This window comes from Herpailurus yagouaroundi, unplaced genomic scaffold (genome assembly GCF_014898765.1).
Source record: "Herpailurus yagouaroundi ecotype Mexico unplaced genomic scaffold, PumYag 166, whole genome shotgun sequence".
NCBI classification, from domain to species: domain Eukaryota; kingdom Metazoa; phylum Chordata; class Mammalia; order Carnivora; family Felidae; genus Herpailurus; species Herpailurus yagouaroundi.
The window spans coordinates 1,013,261-1,027,685 of record NW_024412407.1 but is presented as its reverse complement, the minus strand read 5'-3'; the positions used below and the strand labels follow the sequence as shown (position 1 = coordinate 1,027,685).

General features: G+C 40.4%; 1 protein-coding gene across 1 annotated transcript in view; it reads left to right on the top strand.

The window, feature by feature from the left end:
• Positions 1 to 14,425, top strand: part of NCKAP1L (NCK associated protein 1 like) — a 38,970-nt gene that overhangs the window by 3,356 nt on the left and 21,189 nt on the right. The window contains exons 4-16 of the mRNA XM_040487884.1: positions 4,657 to 4,713; positions 5,190 to 5,332; positions 6,497 to 6,587; positions 6,678 to 6,815; positions 7,628 to 7,676; positions 7,775 to 7,931; positions 10,643 to 10,699; positions 10,957 to 11,053; positions 11,608 to 11,717; positions 11,888 to 12,020; positions 12,490 to 12,571; positions 12,753 to 12,811; positions 13,027 to 13,172. Of these exons, the coding sequence (XP_040343818.1) occupies positions 4,657 to 4,713; positions 5,190 to 5,332; positions 6,497 to 6,587; positions 6,678 to 6,815; positions 7,628 to 7,676; positions 7,775 to 7,931; positions 10,643 to 10,699; positions 10,957 to 11,053; positions 11,608 to 11,717; positions 11,888 to 12,020; positions 12,490 to 12,571; positions 12,753 to 12,811; positions 13,027 to 13,172 (1,319 nt within the window). The remainder of the gene's footprint in view (positions 1 to 4,656; positions 4,714 to 5,189; positions 5,333 to 6,496; positions 6,588 to 6,677; positions 6,816 to 7,627; positions 7,677 to 7,774; positions 7,932 to 10,642; positions 10,700 to 10,956; positions 11,054 to 11,607; positions 11,718 to 11,887; positions 12,021 to 12,489; positions 12,572 to 12,752; positions 12,812 to 13,026; positions 13,173 to 14,425) is intronic.

Below are 14,425 nucleotides of genomic sequence, written 5' to 3'. Positions count from 1 at the left end.
GTGTTCACATTCTACTAGTTGTCTTACGTATAACACATTGGATTTAGCTGTCATGTCTCTGTAGTCTTTTTTTTTTTTTAATTTTTTTTTTTAACGTTTTATTTATTTTTGAGACAGGGAGAGACAGAGCATGAACAGGGGAGGGTCAGAGAGAGGGAGACACAGAATCTGAAACAGGCTCCAGGCTCTGAGCTGTCAGCACAGAGCCCAACGTGGGGCTCGAACTCACGAACCGCGAGATCATGACCTGAGCCGAAGTTGGCCGCTTAACCGACTGAGCCACCCAGGCGCCCCTGTAGTCTTTAGAATAGTTCCCAACCGGTTTTTTTTTTTTTTTTTCCTTATGTCTTTGATGACACTGACTTTTTGGAGTCCAGACTAGTTATTTTTCAGAATATCCCTCAATTTGGATTTGTCTGATTTGTTAACTCTCTGATTGTAGTTTTGGTAGCAATACTACATAGATGATATTTTCTTTGTGTTTTAAATAATGAGCAGGTACTATTTTTGTAAATGTAAACAAACTGTAAAAATTATTTGGTATGATGTTTTTGAAGGGCAAATTGATGATGTGTTTCAAAAGTCTTAAAAACACACGTTTTTTTTTTTTTTTTTTTTTTTTTTAAAGTTTATTTTGAGAGAGAGAGAGAGAGAGAGAGAATGAGCCGGGGAGGCATAGAGAGAGGGAGAGGCAGAATCCCAAGCAGGCCCTGCTCTGTCAGGATAGAACCTGATGTGCCGCTCAAACTCACCAACCATGAGATCATTGACCTGAGCCAAGAAGAGTCCGTGGCTTAAGGGACTAAGCCCCCAGGCATCCCTAAAACACATACTTTTTAATGTAGTAATTTTATTTCTAGACGTTTTTCTTAAGGAAACAATCAGAAGTACAGAGATAAGTAAGAGTATGTACTCTGTTAAAAAAATAATGTACTCTTTTGCCTTATTTAAGATAGTGACAAATTGATAATTGATGTATCCGATATATAGAGGTTCAGTTAAAAGTTCAGAGTATATGTCTATAAATGAATATTATGCAGCTGTGAAAGATGATAATATTTATGATAATCAGCATGGAAAAATGTTTTTCATATATTCTTTTTTTTTTTTAATTTTTTTTAAATGTTTATTTATTTTGGAGACAAAGAGAGACAGAGCATGAACGGGGGAGGGTCAGAGAGAGGGGGAGACAAGAATCCAAAACAGGCTCCAGGCTCTGAGCTGTGAGCACGAACTCACGGACCGCGAGATCATGACCCGAGCCGAAGTCAGCCGCCCAACCGACTGAGCCACCCAGGCGCCCCATTTCATATATTCTTTAATGTCAAAGCAAATTATAATATAGTAAGACATAAGATGTCCCTAATATGTATATTTATATGGGGAAACACGCATATAAAGAAAATTTGAACTTCTGATTGGTGGGATTTTGAGTGATTTTAAAAAATGAATTAAAATTATGCTTGTTTGTATTTTATAATTTTTCTGCAATGAGCATGTGTTATTTACGTATTCAAGAAATAACACAAATTTTAGCCATCTGAGCAATCCAAGTTTGTGATTTCTTCAGATGAAACAAGAGTATGGAACCCTGCTTTGGGTGCCCCAAATCTACCCGAGGGGGCTAATCCAGGCCTTTCATCAGACAATGAAGTGGGGAAATGGAAAACTGTAAAGTCTGAAGGAGGGTCAGGTCAGAAGTTATTACTCTTGGAATTGAGGGTAGTGGTTAGGAAGAAGGTAGGCAGGCACTGGTGGAGGTGGTGGAAAGAATGCTGGATGCATATAAACTAGGAAACCTTTGGGTCCAAAGGGGATTTTAGGACACCTTCTGGTTGCTGCATTGGTAAAGTTCTGAGCCCAGGGTGTATGGTATCGCTCATTTAGGGTAAGAGGAATAATAGAGACACTGAGATATTGTGCATTGTAAAGTAGGTAGGCTGTGAATCAGACAGACCTGGTTTCAAATCTCAGCTTTACCATTTGCCAGATGTATAAATTTAGACAGGACACTCTTTGGATTCCAGTTTCTTTATCTATAAAATGGGGAAATAAGATCTATGTGGGGTATTTGTGAGAATTAAATGAGATGATGCAGGGAAAACATCTAGCTCAGTATTTAGCATATAGTAAGGTTATAGGCCAACAAATGCTAATTCCATTCTCTTTTGATTCTTACCTTTAGAAGATAAGACTTATGTAGTGACATTGTGTGAGTGGCCGATAGTAAATCTCATCTATAATCTTTGGGAATTGGGTTTCAGGAAGGTGTGGTAGAAAGGCCCTCCTAGCAAATGAGGCAATATAGGGGTAGACAGAGATTTAGAAGTCATGTAGTATACAGGGAAAATCATGAGCTCTGTGTTCTAATTCTGATACTATCCCTTACTAGTTTGTGATCATGGGCATGTATCTTAACTGCTCTTAGCCTTGGTTTCCCCATGTATTAATTTATTTTTAAATTTTGTGTGTTTATTTATTTATTCATTTATTTGAGAGAGAGAGAGAGAGGGAGGGAGGGAGAGAGAGGGAGAGTGTGCATGCATGGAGGAGAGGGGGGGAGAGAGAGAGAGAGAGAGAGAGAGAGAGAGAGAGAGAGAATGAATCTTAAGCAGGCTCCACGCTCTGCACAGAGCCGAACATGGGGCTTGATGATCCCACAACCCTGGGATCACAACCTGAACTGAAATCAAGAGTTAGATGCTCAACTGGCTGAGCCACCCAGGCGCCCCAATCCCCCACGTGTTAATTTAGATTAGGTCTTTTGGGGAAGATAACGTGGAAACATTTTTTCCTGTTTTAATAAGTTTGACACATATATGCACCTATGTAAAAACCACCACAGTGAGAGTATAGAAAATTTCCATCACTCCAAATGTTTCCTGAGCCTTTTTTTTCCCCAGTTCAATCTCTATTCCTCAACTCCTGGCCCCAGGCAACCACTGATCTGCTTTCTAGATTAGAATTTTCTTTTCTTCTCTTTTCCACAGGTTCATATAATTAGAATTTATACAGCATGCATTCTTTTGTATCTGGCTTCTTTCACTCAATATAATGTTTTTGAGATGTCTCTCTGTTGTTTCATGTAACTGTGATTCATTTCCTATTTTTGTGGAGTACTGATCCATTGTATGGATACAATTTATCTATTTACCTGTTGATGGCCATTGGGTTGTGTCCATTACACATATTGGTGGCCATTATGCCCACGATGCTATAAACATTTGAGTACAAGTCATTGTGGAAACATATTTTTCATTTCACTTGGGAAAATAATTTAGAAATTGAATTGTTAAATCAAATGGTATGTGTATGTTTAATTTTGTAAGAAACTGCCAAACTTTTTTTCCAAAGTCGTTGTTCCCTTTTCTCCTCCCATCAGTCATATATAAGTGTTCCAGTTGCTCCACATTCTCATCAGCACTTACTATTAATTGACTTAAATTTTAGCCTTTTCATGGGTATACAGTGTTGTTTTAATTTGCATTTCTCTGATGACCAATACCATTGAACATCTTTTCATTTGCTTATCGGCCATGTGTATATTTGTTATTATCAAGTATCTGCTCAAGTCCTTGGCAACACATTTTTAAAGTAAAAAAAAATCTATATATATTCTTTGATCTAGCAGTTCCACCTTGTAGAAATGAAAGTGCCAATATGTTAGGAATAGGGAACAAAGGAGAGGCCAGGGACTGGGAACAAAGAAAATGTCCATCAGTGGGAAAAAAGGTTGAATGAATTGACCATACCATGGGCTATTATGTGGCCATTAAAAAGAAGTACATTAGTGTTCTACCAGATGACTTGGAGGACTTTAAGCAGATAAGGTTGGATGAGAAAAACAAAATGGCAAGAAGAATATAACATTATCTCAATTTTATAACACAAATGATGATGAAAAAACCTCTCTCTCTAGTTTTCTCCTCCCCCCCCCCCCATCTGAATAAGACTATATAAATAGGGAGAAAATTAAGAAAGGCCATACTGGGTTGTTCAACTGGTTTACCTGGGGGGGTTGGGGCAGGATGGAGGGTGGTGCCGATGTGGGGGGAGGGAAGTGTCCACAATAAAACTGCATATTTATTTAGGTAAAATTATGTATGAAAAGAAAACGAATCCCTATCACACTGGAATGAGGGTTAAATGAAGGATATGCAAATTACCTAGTAAGTACTTAGCACATAGTAAGTGGTCAGTAAATAGAAACATAGAAGGTTGGGTCATAGTCTCATTTGTTAATGACTAATTTCTGAAAACAGGAGATGGATTACAAGAAAAACTTTTGGGATTTATCAATAAAAAATGGGTCTAATTTCTGGTATCTTAGAAACAGCCTATCAGATGATCTGCATTTTGTAATCTTTTTGTGTGTGTGCGTGTGGAGGAAGGGGGCACTGGGATGATAAAATTAGGGAGAGTATGTGTAATATAGTAGTGACTTGTGTCTGTGGAAACTTGGGCATTTGGTAGGGTAAGCTTAATAGGGGCCCACTGATGGCTTCCTGAGGAGAAACTCCCTCTATTCAGCTTCCCTTATGTAACTCAGTGGCTCTCTAGGACTTCTAAGGGAGAGAACCTTCCCTTCAAGTTCTAGTAGTACATGTCACCTTCTCTTTATTCTTTATTCATTCTCATTTCCAATTCTACCCCCAGGATCATGTATATGAGCTTCTCAACACCATTGATGCCTGCCAGTGCCATTTTGATATTGTAAGATTCTTCGTCATTCTCTTCTACCCTAGAAAAGGTCTTGGTTGGAACAGTGTGGGTTGGGAAGGGACTGGAAGAATGGCTATTCCTTCAGGATGATAATATATTACAATATGTTTAATATAATATACTGTATTATTCACTCCGTGACTATAGTTCTTTTGTATAAAGTGCTGAAGTTAAAGGATATTTACATGTGAAGCAGATCAGCAGTATGATTTATTTAATATAACAATGTTCTTATTCCACCTCTTCTAACCTCCAGATGTTACCAAATTTCCTGGCCTTTTTGTATCTTGAGCTCATTTTTAACCCCTGACTGTGGTTCTGATTTTCTCCTTCTGAATTTTCCATCCTACCAGTTCCTCCTTCTAAACAGACCCTTTCAGAGTCTATTTAGTACTGTCTGGAATGGTGGGTGAAATAGGAATTAATTGGCCTTGCTGTTCTTGGGTTCCTATGTATTTTCCTTGCAGAATCTCAACTTTGACTTCACCCGGAGCTACCTGGACTTGATCGTGACTTACACCTCAGTTATTTTACTTCTGTCACGGATTGAAGACCGACGGGTACTCATTGGCATGTACAACTGTGCCCATGAGATGCTGCATGGGCATAGGTGAGTTAAAAGGATTTAGGAGATGAAGAATCTCATACATGGTGGTATGAGGTACAAGGTGGATGCAAAGGAAATAGAATCCATGTTTTCTCATTTGAGGACTTACAATCTACATGATGATCCAGGCCAAAAAAAAATTTTATTTTTTTTTAATGTTTATTTATTCTTGAGACAGAGACAGAGCATGAATAGGGGAGGGACAGAGAGAGAGGGAGACACAGAATCTGAAACAGGCTCCGGGCTCTGAGCTGTCAGCACAGAGCCCGACGCGGGGCTTGAACCCACGAACTGTGAGATCATGACCTGAGCTGAAGTCAGATGCTTAACTGACTGAGCCACCCAGGCGCCCCCCAAAACAAATTTTTTTTTAAATCCTTATAATGGCATATATCAACAAGTGCACAGTTCTTTTACATATAGTTAACTCTTGAGTATCTTCTAGTGGATTATCCAATTTGCATTGTCTCTGATCATTTTTTAATCCTGGGCTGGCTTCCACTGTGCTTTTCAGGTTATTGCGAAAGGAAGATAAAGTTTTCTTTTTTTCGTATTGGTAGGAATAATATTAGCAAGGTAAAGCCATTAGAGGTAAGTAATGTATGATAGTACATTTGAAGCCAAATATAAATGGATTTTGGATCATCTGAAATTCTGTGCCCCTCCATTAGTGCAAATAAAAATATTTAAGGGCTGAAGAAATGAAGACGAGAAGAATCAGAGTAGGCTGTGACACATTGTTCTATGTATGATGTGTATTCCCATGTGTCTCCAGGAATACCTAGGCACGTGCCTTACCCATTGGCTTTGAATTTACTTGTATCTTTTTGGGTTGTATACAGATTTGGACCTAGGCATGTTACTTGAATTGCAACTAATTAACGTGAATTTATAGAGTACCTATCATGTGTTCAGTACTATTTTGGGTACTTACATGGCAGAAACTTTCATGGACCTGCCCCAAACTATGTAGTTCTATCTAATAGCTTGATACACTTGGGTCTGGAATGGGTTATCTATATATGTAACTCACAGTTTAGTTTCTATATCTTTGAAGGTGGAGGGGGATGCCAGCCTATGCACACAGCTTTATCCCATCTGCAAACATGAGAGTTTACATCATGGTCAAGGGAGACCTGTAACTCTTCTTTCCTATGCTTTTTCCAGTGACCCCAGTTTTGCCCGTCTGGGGCAGATGGTGTTGGAGTATGATCACCCTCTGAAGAAGTTGACAGAGGAGTTTGGGCCTCACACGAAGGCAAGTTTCCTGAGAGAGTGGAGAATTCCTCTGGTGGAAGTATATCGTCCTCGTCATTGACATTAAGGATTCATTTGTTTATTCCCACAGGCTGTGAGTGAAGCTCTCCTCTCTTTGCACTTCCTCTTCGTCCGGAGGACCCAGGGGGCTGAGCAGTGGCGCAGTGCCCAGCTTCTGAGTCTCATCAGCAGCCCCCCAGCCATGATTAACCCTGCCAATTCAGACACAGTACGTTCCCTTCTCTGGTCAGTGATGACATTCTCTTTGCCAAGGCCATCTCTGTAGAGAGTGCTTCTTTCAAGAAATATCATCCCTAAGAGTGCTTTAGCCCTCTTCTAGGATATGCATCTAAGTTGATAACCTCTTATAGCTAAAAAATCATGTTTGGATTCGAGCTTTTGTTTGGACCAGGATTAGCGTCTGGCTGCCCATAGGAAGAATTTAATGAATAACCATAGAATGAATGGACAGATGAAAGTGAGTCATTAGACACCTATTCAGCCCAGCAGGAAATTAAACATAGGCATCAGTTAATGAACAAATATTTTTATTCAATTAATATGGGCCCAACATCCGTGCTTCAAGAACTTAAACTCTTGGAGGGAACATATGCCACGTAGTCATAAAAATACAAGAGATGGTACAAGATGAATGAGAAATGCCAAATGAGTGATTTGTACTTGAGGTGGCAAAAAAATCCAAAGGAGGAAGCGATCATGAGAACATTTTGAGTATTGCTTTTCTAAGCTGTTGAAGAGATATTATATTACATGTTTCGTTGTCCCAACTTCCAGCCCAAGCTTCATTTCCTTTTCTCAAGTGTATTCATTTTTGCTCATTTCACTTCCACTGCCTCACCTCCATGATTGGCAGTTTCCCCAGCTACTGGTTTATCAAAGTGTCCTGAGTCAGTCTGGTAAAATAAAAGTTGGTTTTGATACTTAAATTCTAGTTTGACTGCCCTGGTCTTGACTGCCTTAGTCTTTAGGGGAAGACCAGGTTCAATAACTGCTTAGCCATCTCTGCCTCTCTTCTCACAGATGGCCTGTGAGTACCTATCTGTGGAAGTGATGGAGCGCTGGATTATCAGTAAGTTTTATGGGATCAGGTGGGAGTAGATGTCGCAGCGTGTTACGTGGATAGAAAATTCTAAAAGTCTTCATCTGCACTATTTTATCTACCTGCAGTTGGGTTTCTTCTTTGTAATGGGTGCCTCAACTCCAACAACCAGTGCCAGAAGCTGTGGAAGCTGTGTCTGCAGGGCTCCCTGTACATCACCCTAATCCGGGAGGATGTGCTACAGGTGCACAAGGTCACCGAGGACTTATTTAGCAGTTGGAAAGGGTGAGACATGAGAGCCAACTAATCTTATTTTGAGATTTTTAGGGTTTTGGGGAAGAGGGAAGACAGAAGTGAAGGGAAGAAAACATTCTCAGGAGGGAAGATCGGTTATTTACATTAGATGACATTGAGAAGTCAAAGAAAATGAGGACTGGAAAATGTTCGTTGGATGTGGCTATAAAGGTGGTCTTAGTGCCCTTCCTGTGCACAACTTCAGTTGAGTGGTAAGGTTGAAAACTGGGTTGTGGGTTTAGAAGCAAATGGGAGATAAGGAATTTAATAAGTAATTCTTTTAAGAAGTTTGACTGTGAAGGGAAGAATCGAGAGAGAACTATAAAGAGAAGGAGGCGTTGGATTGAGGAAGGGGTCACATATCTTTATTACTTTTTTATTATTGCGCACTAATATCCAGAAATGTACAAAATAGAAAGTGGACGTTGACTACAATCTCATCTCCCGGAATAGTTTGGCGTATGTCCTCCAGATGCTTGTGTGTCTGTAACACGTAAAGGTGTGAATGTGTTTTCAGCCTTACATAAGCAATTTTTAAAGAGCAATGGACCCGCCGCTACATTATGTTCTGTAGTTTGCTTTTTTTCACTTACTATATTTCGGATATTTTTCATGTCTGTCTATAGTGACTTATCTTATTCTTTTTAACAGTTGCATAGTATTCTATTATGTGGTTGTAACATAAGTTATTTACCCAATCCCCTGTGATGGACATTTGAACCATTTCCACTTCCCTTTCTTTGTTTTTTAACTGAAGCATAGTTGAGAGTGTTTCCTTTTTTAAAAAAAAATCATTACAAACAATGCTATAATGAACATTCTTAGACGCATATCTTCATGAACATTTCTCTAAGGTAGATTCTCAGAAGTGGAATTGCTGGGGTGAAGGGTATGCATATACCAAATTTTAATAGCTCCTACCAAATTGCCCTCCAAACAGCTGTATTATCTGCAGTCTATGAGAATACTTATTCCTCATACTCTCAACAACTGGATATTACCATAAAAAGAATCACTGTCAGAGTTAAGAGAGAGTAAGTCTAAGATTAATAATTAGAAGTTACAAGGGGTGGATTTGGGTCTATATCTACATCCATATCTGTATAGCTATAAAACTTTCTAATAATTATTGCTTGTTTTTTTTTCGAAGTTTCTTTATTTCTGAGAGAGAGAGAGAGAGAGAGAGAGAGAGAGAGAGAGAGAGAGAGAATGAGTGGGGGAGGAGCAGAGAGAGGGAGACACAGAATCCAAAGCAGGCTCCAGGCTCTGAGCTGTCAGCACAGAGCCCAATGCGGGGCTCGAACTCACAAACCGCAAGATCATGACCTGAGCTGAAGTCGGATGCTTAACCGACTGAGCCACCCAGGTGCCCCAAATGATTATTGCTTTTAAGGAATGGAAGGCATGTTTGAAGAGTGTTCAGTTCCCCATCACTAAGAACAACAACTAAGATGTAAGGTTTATAGTTGAGGGAGGTTTTTGGTATAAATGATCTAATTTGATCTTCATGGTACTTCTATTCATGCGTAAGTATTAATATATTTTTTATAGGTGAGAAAATGGAATTAAATCTCAATGCCACTCATTGGAAATAGGAAATAATTCCAGATTATTTGACTCTAATCCTGTCGCTTTCCATCATACTATGTAGAGGTGAAAAAATTATCTACCAGGAATGCTGTGGAGTTGAATCATGATTTAATTAAGATACTTTCCAAGTCTAAATTTCTTTCATTCTGTGCCAAACCAGGGAGTGGTTTGGAAAAGGGAAAAGAAAGGTTATGAAGTTTGACTAATGCAGTGGCAACAGTGATGCAGGACAAGAGAAGACAGATGGACACAGGGAACACACAGAGCCTAAAGTAATGTGGGATTTTTGAACCTGGATCACTAGTAGAAAAAGGAGATGGTCAGGAGAGTCAAATATTACAGACAAGTGAAGATCAGCGAAAAGGCCATTTGGTGATTCAACAGTTCACATTGACTTTAGAGAGAACAGTTTTTTAAGTGTCAAAAGCTTTGTGGGATTCAAGGGTCAGTGAAAGGTGAGGAAGTCAAGAGTTTAGGTGTGTCTTTGGAGGAGTTTGGTGGTGTGGGAGGACAGGAAAGTTCAGCAGATTGTCAAGGTCAAGTGAAAGTCTTTCAGGATAAGGGAGGCTTTGAACTTATGTGTTGGGAGTAGAGAATAAACTGGTGGAGAGGGAGAGACCAAGTGACAGAGGTAACTGATAAAGAAAAATTCTAAGAGGAGAAGGGTGAGAATGGAATCCAAGGTAGAGCTGGAGTAACTACTCCTACTTAAGAGCAGGGCCCGTGTCATATTTATGCACTGCCTCTTTTGTCTCCCCCAAACCTGGAAGAGTACTTGGCCTAATGGTGTCAAGGCAGGAGCACATGACAAGAAGTCCAGACCCAGTTTTGCCATTACAACCCTATGTAACCTTGGGCAAGTCGTTCCTCTTCCCTGGATATTATTTTCTTCATCCGAAAATAGTGAGGAGAACTGGATAATCTCTAAGCTGTATGAGTCTCTTATTAGTAGGCCAGGGAGAAAAGTTGGGTTTGGAAAGATCCTGAAAGTGAGGGGTGCCCATGCTTCCCATACATAGGCTGTCATTTGGAATCTCTCAGGACTGGGAAGGTGGGACAAGGTCTCTAATTGGTGGTGTGGCCAACCCTGCTGTGCTTGTGTCAATTTTCAGGTATGGCAAGAGAGTGGCAGACATAAAGGAAAGCAAGGAGCATGTAATTGCAAACAGGTAAAGGTGGGGAATGGGCTCGCCAAGAGGGGATGGAATAGGAATCTCTCTTGACCTTTGTTCTCACCTAAACCGCCCACAGCTTAATTGCTTCAACCCAAGAACTTGCTGCTTCCCCACAGATTCTTGTGTTTTCTTACCAAGTCTAATGGCAGCACTGAATGTTCCTCCTATCTGATACCCCTTCCTAAATGCCTTAGGAGGATTTTTAAGGATGGGAGAGGCACTATTCTCTCGTTTCTACTTTCTTTCCTTAGCGGCCAATTTCACTGTCAACGGCGCCAATTTCTGCGGATGGCAGTGAAGGAGCTGGAGACTGTGTTAACAGATGAGCCAGGACTGCTGGGTCCCAAGGCAAGAAAATGAAATGCTGGCAGGGGAATGATGACCAATGATGAAAGACTCTGTGGGGGAGTGACTTGGCATTCATTAGTTTTTGCATTTCTGATTCGTTCGTGATCTGTTTATATATGTATACACTGATTCCCTTGAATCCTCCTGGAGCACCCCAAAACTTTTTGGATCTCTTTATTGGGTACCATCAGGGGGTAGTATATGATGCATTATAGCTATTTGTGTACTTGTCTTATCCTCTATTTGAGTGTGATCTAATTGAAGATAGAGCTTGCTTTTTTTTTTTTTTTTTTTTGCCAAACCACATAAATGCCTACTAAATATTTCCAAGACTTAATAGAGATGAGATAGTATTGACTGTGAGCTAATGTCAACATATGTGCATGTCTGATTCTGTTTCACGTGGTTTTTATGGGTCTCTGTGTTTATTATTGGATACTATTGCTGGTGAGGTTACACGATTGTGTCCGTAGGCATATTATCATGATGGTTCTCTGTGCTCTGAAATCCATTTTTAAAGTTGAAAATTCTCATAATCTCTGTCCTTTCCTTAGGCCCTTTATGCTTTCATGGCTCTGTCCTTCATTCGTGATGAGGTCACCTGGCTGGTTCGCCACACAGAAAACGTCACCAAGACAAAGACACCTGAGGACTATGTTGACTCGTAAGTACTTGACATGGTTAAGAGCCTTGACCTTAGATGGATTGGGAAATGGAACAGGGAGGCATCAAATGACCTCAGGAGGTCTCCGTTTCTGCTCTATTATCACTGTCTTTGTCTCAGTTGATATTTCTAGTCTCAAAACCTCCCTGTTCTCTTCCTCGACTCTGCAGGAGCATTGCAGAATTGCTTTTCTTATTGGAGGAGATTAGGGCTCTTGTCCGGAGACACATCAAAGTGATACAGCAATACCACCTTCAGTACCTGGCCAGATTTGATGCCCTTGTGCTCAGTGACATCATTCAAGTAAGTTTAATTAACTAAACTTTGGAACTGTCAGGGCGATCCCTGGTCATTTCCCACTGGGGGCCACCCTGGCTGAATCTCATGCTTTGTAGATTGTCAAAAAGCCCGATTTTCCTCTCTGCATTTGTTGAAAGAAAAAAAAAAGACCGATAATCTCCACGGTCTTTTTTTTTCCCCCCTCTTACATGAAGAAATAGGAGAGAAAAATACTTAGGAGAGAATATTTCTTCTTACATGAAGAAATAGGAGAGAAAAATACTACTTAGAAATAGGAGAGAAAAATAAAGAGAAACTGGGTGTTAGCATGGCAGTGAACCCAGGGGATTTCCTCCATCTCTTGGTTAGCTCTTTCTGTTTCTGGCACTTACCAGTTCTTTCTACCTTCATTAACTGACTGAGCCTTGTGGTCCTGGTTTCTGTCCTGGTGGAACCTCTACCCACTTGATGTCAACTCGAACTTCTCTTTTAGAACCTGTCTGTGTGTCCTGAGGAGGAGTCCATTATAATGTCCTCATTCGTCAGTACTCTCTCCAATCTCAATCTCAAACAAGGTAATTGGAGGGAAGAGGAGAAGGTAAGGTATATAAGGGTGAACATCTTTTGTTCTAGAAATCTTGATCTCTTGAGCCAGGGAGTGGGACAAGATGACTTTGAAAAGGACCTACCATTCTGTGGAGTTTGATATAGGGTGCTGTTTTATTATTTTCTTTTAAACTTCTGTTTTTCTTGTAGTTGATAGTGGAGAGAAATTTGAATTCTCTGGATTGAGGCTGGACTGGTTCCGTCTACAGGTAGGTCTGTTCCTGTTAATGGTCCCGCATTCTCAAGGTTCTTCCTCCTCAACAATCCCTTCTCTGTTTATTTCCTAATCTCTGCTGTATAGAGTGATTCAACATTGACAACTACTGATTGACAGGACAAACCCTAGCCAAACTGTAGCTCCTAGGTGGGCTGTCCTTTTCATTTATTTTGTTCTTCTCCACCCTTTTCCTAACTCCAACCACAGGCATATACCAGTGTGGCTAAGGCTCCCCTGCACCTTCATGAGAATCCTGACTTAGCCAAGGTGATGAATCTCATTGTCTTTCACTCCCGAATGCTGGACTCAGTAGAGACTATACTGGTGGAAACTTCTGACTTGTCTACTTTCTGGTATGCCCTTATTCAGAGCTCTTTATCATTTGACCTGATCTCTTCCCTGGCTTCTGTGGAGAACAGTAGTTCCTTCCAACAGATGGGAAAATATTGTTTGAGAGTTCCTTAGAGGCAGGTGCTCCAACTCACTCATGCCAGGTTCTACCAAATCATAGGAATTTTAGGTTGATTCCCTTTTGTTTTGGCTTTCTTTAGGATAATTATCTGTGATAATTCATCAGTATATATTTTTCCACACTGGTATCTTTGGAACCTTCTGCAGCTTCTTTTTATTCTTGGGGTATTTTGATTTAAAAGAGACATGGAAAATGTGGGGTTTCAGTGGAGGGAGCTGAAAATAATTGAGAGAGTTGGAGAATAGGGCCTTTGGAGAATGAAAATTACTTTGTCTTCCTTAGGTATCATTCAGCATTTATCAAGTGACCACTGTTGGACATAACTCTGTCCTTTGGCAGATCAAACAAACAACACAATATGTTGGCTCTGTTCTCTGCATTCAGTATAGGTGGGGAGATACAACACCCATGTACATGTGAAAAGGACATCAACATAATAATTGCAAATGTAAGAAAGTGTAAAAAGAGTGCATGATATTGAGAGGATGGATATAGGGTTGAGGAAAGATTAGTATCATGGAATTAACCTGAGAAAGTTTTCTGGAGCCTCAGTGGTCGAATTTTGGGAGGGATGTGAATTAATATTACTGTAGGACTTCTAAATTAGGGGGAATAGCCCAAATCATGCAGAAGCTCTAGGGCGCCTGGGTGGCTCAGTCGGTTGAGCGTCTGGCTTCAGCTCGGGTCATGATCTCACAGCTCGTGAGTTCGAGCCCCGCGTCAGGCTCTGTGCTGACAGCTCGAAGCCTGCTTTGGATTCTGTGTCTCCCTCTGTCTGCCCCTAACCCACTCGCATTCTGTCTCTGTCTCTCTCAAAAATAAACATTAAAAAAAAATTTAAATCATGCAGAGGCTCTGAGGGAAGAATAGCAAATTTTGGACAAGGGCAGGGAAGAAGATTAGCACTAAACCACCATGGGGTCCAGTATGAAAATCGAAAAGGGTTAAGTTTCTTGGTTTCCTGTCTACCTTAAGAGTAGGGAGTTGTGGGGGCACCTGGCTGGCTCAGTCTGTAGAGCATGTGACTCTCAATCTTCGGTTCATTAGTTCAAGCCCCATGTTGGGCATAGAGCTTACTTAGAGAGAAAGAGAGAGAGAGAGAGAGAGAGAGAGAGAGAGAGAGAGAGAGAGAGA